The sequence below is a fragment of the Anneissia japonica genome, unplaced genomic scaffold, assembly GCF_011630105.1.
Source record: "Anneissia japonica isolate Jap-2015-1 unplaced genomic scaffold, ASM1163010v1 scaffold21853_len1868_cov239, whole genome shotgun sequence".
NCBI lineage: Eukaryota > Metazoa > Echinodermata > Crinoidea > Comatulida > Comatulidae > Anneissia > Anneissia japonica.
In genome coordinates this window covers 1-1,846 of record NW_022725616.1, presented here as the reverse complement: position 1 = coordinate 1,846, position 1,846 = coordinate 1, and the positions used below count along the sequence as shown (strand labels likewise).

The 1,846-nt window shown below is 43.8% G+C and overlaps 1 protein-coding gene across 1 annotated transcript; it reads right to left on the bottom strand.

Moving 5' to 3' along the window:
* Window positions 1-400: 400 nt before the first annotated feature.
* On the bottom strand, window positions 401-1,804 carry LOC117112771. The gene has a single exon (XM_033255939.1). It carries the CDS (start codon window positions 1,802-1,804, stop codon window positions 401-403), a length of 1,404 nt encoding a protein of 467 aa, XP_033111830.1.
* Between the last annotated feature and the right edge of the window lie 42 nt (window positions 1,805-1,846).

Below are 1,846 nucleotides of genomic sequence, written 5' to 3'. Positions count from 1 at the left end.
CCTGCATACAAATCTCCGTATCGCATTCAGGCAAGAGTCTGCATTGGCTGTGTGCACAATTTCTAAGTGTATAGCCCTTGTTGCTAAACATGTGAACAGAAGTCCATATCTTTTTACTTGACTTCTACCTTGCTTGACCTGAAATGGCCCAAACATATCCAGACCGGTGTTATAAAAAACAGGATTGTCGCTGAGCACACGCTCACTTGGCAATGCGGCCATCTTTTGTTCTGCAGACTTGGCACGGTACTTTCGGCAGATGACGCATTTACTGATAACACCTTTTATTAATGCACCAGCCCCCATAATCCAGTGTTTCTCCCACATGTACATTAACATAGCTGCTCGACCCATGTGTCCGACATTTTTATGGGCTTGAAGGGCAATTAATGGAGCAATTTCAGATCTTTATTATCTGATGCTTCATTCTGTCTGGGAGGGCTGCTCTTCTCAGTCTTCCCCCAACTACGATAACTCCATCTACCAGCATAGGGTCCAGCTTACGCAAGGGACTAGCTTTCATTACGGCAGTTATCAATTTCTTCTCCCCATTCTTCAAGGCAGTTAACTCCGCCGCAAAATGTTTCTGTTGTTCATGAACTATAATGAACCTCTCTGCGGCCTCCAATTGATCAACATCATTGCTCTTTGATTGATTCTTTCTTGCTCCTCCGACAAACTTTAAAACTAGACCCACTACATTCCTCAGCTTCATGAAGCTTGAGCATCTGGAGATCAATCCGTCTAGGAAACAGCACTGGTTTTTGGTTACAACCACATTGGAAACCTTCTTGACTTCTGGGTCATTCTCATCAATTTCAACCAAACATTCCTGTGGGTTTATGTGCTGCTCAACATGTTGATCAAGAAAATCAGGCCCATTGATCCATCGCTTATTTCGCAAGAAATCATCAATACATTGGCCTCTAGAGGCTTCATCGGCTGGGTTGTCAGCCGTTCTGACGTATCTCCATTGTGAAACTTTGGTCAAGTCCAATAAAGTAGAAACACGATTAGCTACGAACATTTTAAATCTTCTGGTATCACTCTGTAAATACTTAAGAACAGTCTGGCTGTCTGTCCAGTAACAAACTTCCTTGATATTCAACTCACGTAATATAGAATCTGTGAGACGGGCTGCCATAACTGCTGCAGTCAACTCCATTCGAGGGATAGATACATATTTCAAAGGAGCCACTCTACTTCTTGCTAAGACAAGGGAAACTTGTATTGTTCCCTCTTGGGCTTCCTGCTTCAAATAGGCGCACATGCCATACCCCTTCTCGCTCGCGTCCGAAAATACATGGAGCTGTCTACTTATTATATTTGAGGATAGATTTGACTTATAACACCTCGGCATACTCCATTCTTTGAGCCTCTTTAGCTCCTCTAACCATATCCTCCATCGCTGCATTGAGAAATCATCAATGAGTTCGTCCCAACCTAGGCCTTGCCGACAGAGATCTTGTAGTAGCATTTTTGCTGGGAGAATGAAAGGGGCCACCAATCCCAATGGATCAAAGACCGAGCAGGTAATAGACAAGATTCCCCTTCTTGTGTAATTCCTTTCGGCGGCTGCTATGTTAAAGCTTAGTGTGTCCAGTTGAGGTGACCATTGTACTCCCAGGGTTCTACCTGTTGGCAAGTCATCGTTATTTAAATCCAAAGACTTCAGTTCCGGTGCTCTTTCTGCTTCAGGAACTGTGTTTAACACTTCTTTATCATTGGACAGCCATTTGGTTAAACGGAAACCCCCATCAAGACAGAGGTTGGACAGGTCCTTGATCATGCGTACTGCCTTCATCTGGTCAGGTGCCGATGCCAGGCAATCATCAACATAAAAATT

Bases quoted from the DNA above. Each gene is read 5' to 3' on its own strand.
- LOC117112771 (XM_033255939.1), bottom strand. From the start codon at position 1,804: ATGAAGGCAGTACGCATGATCAAGGACCTGTCCAACCTCTGTCTTGAT.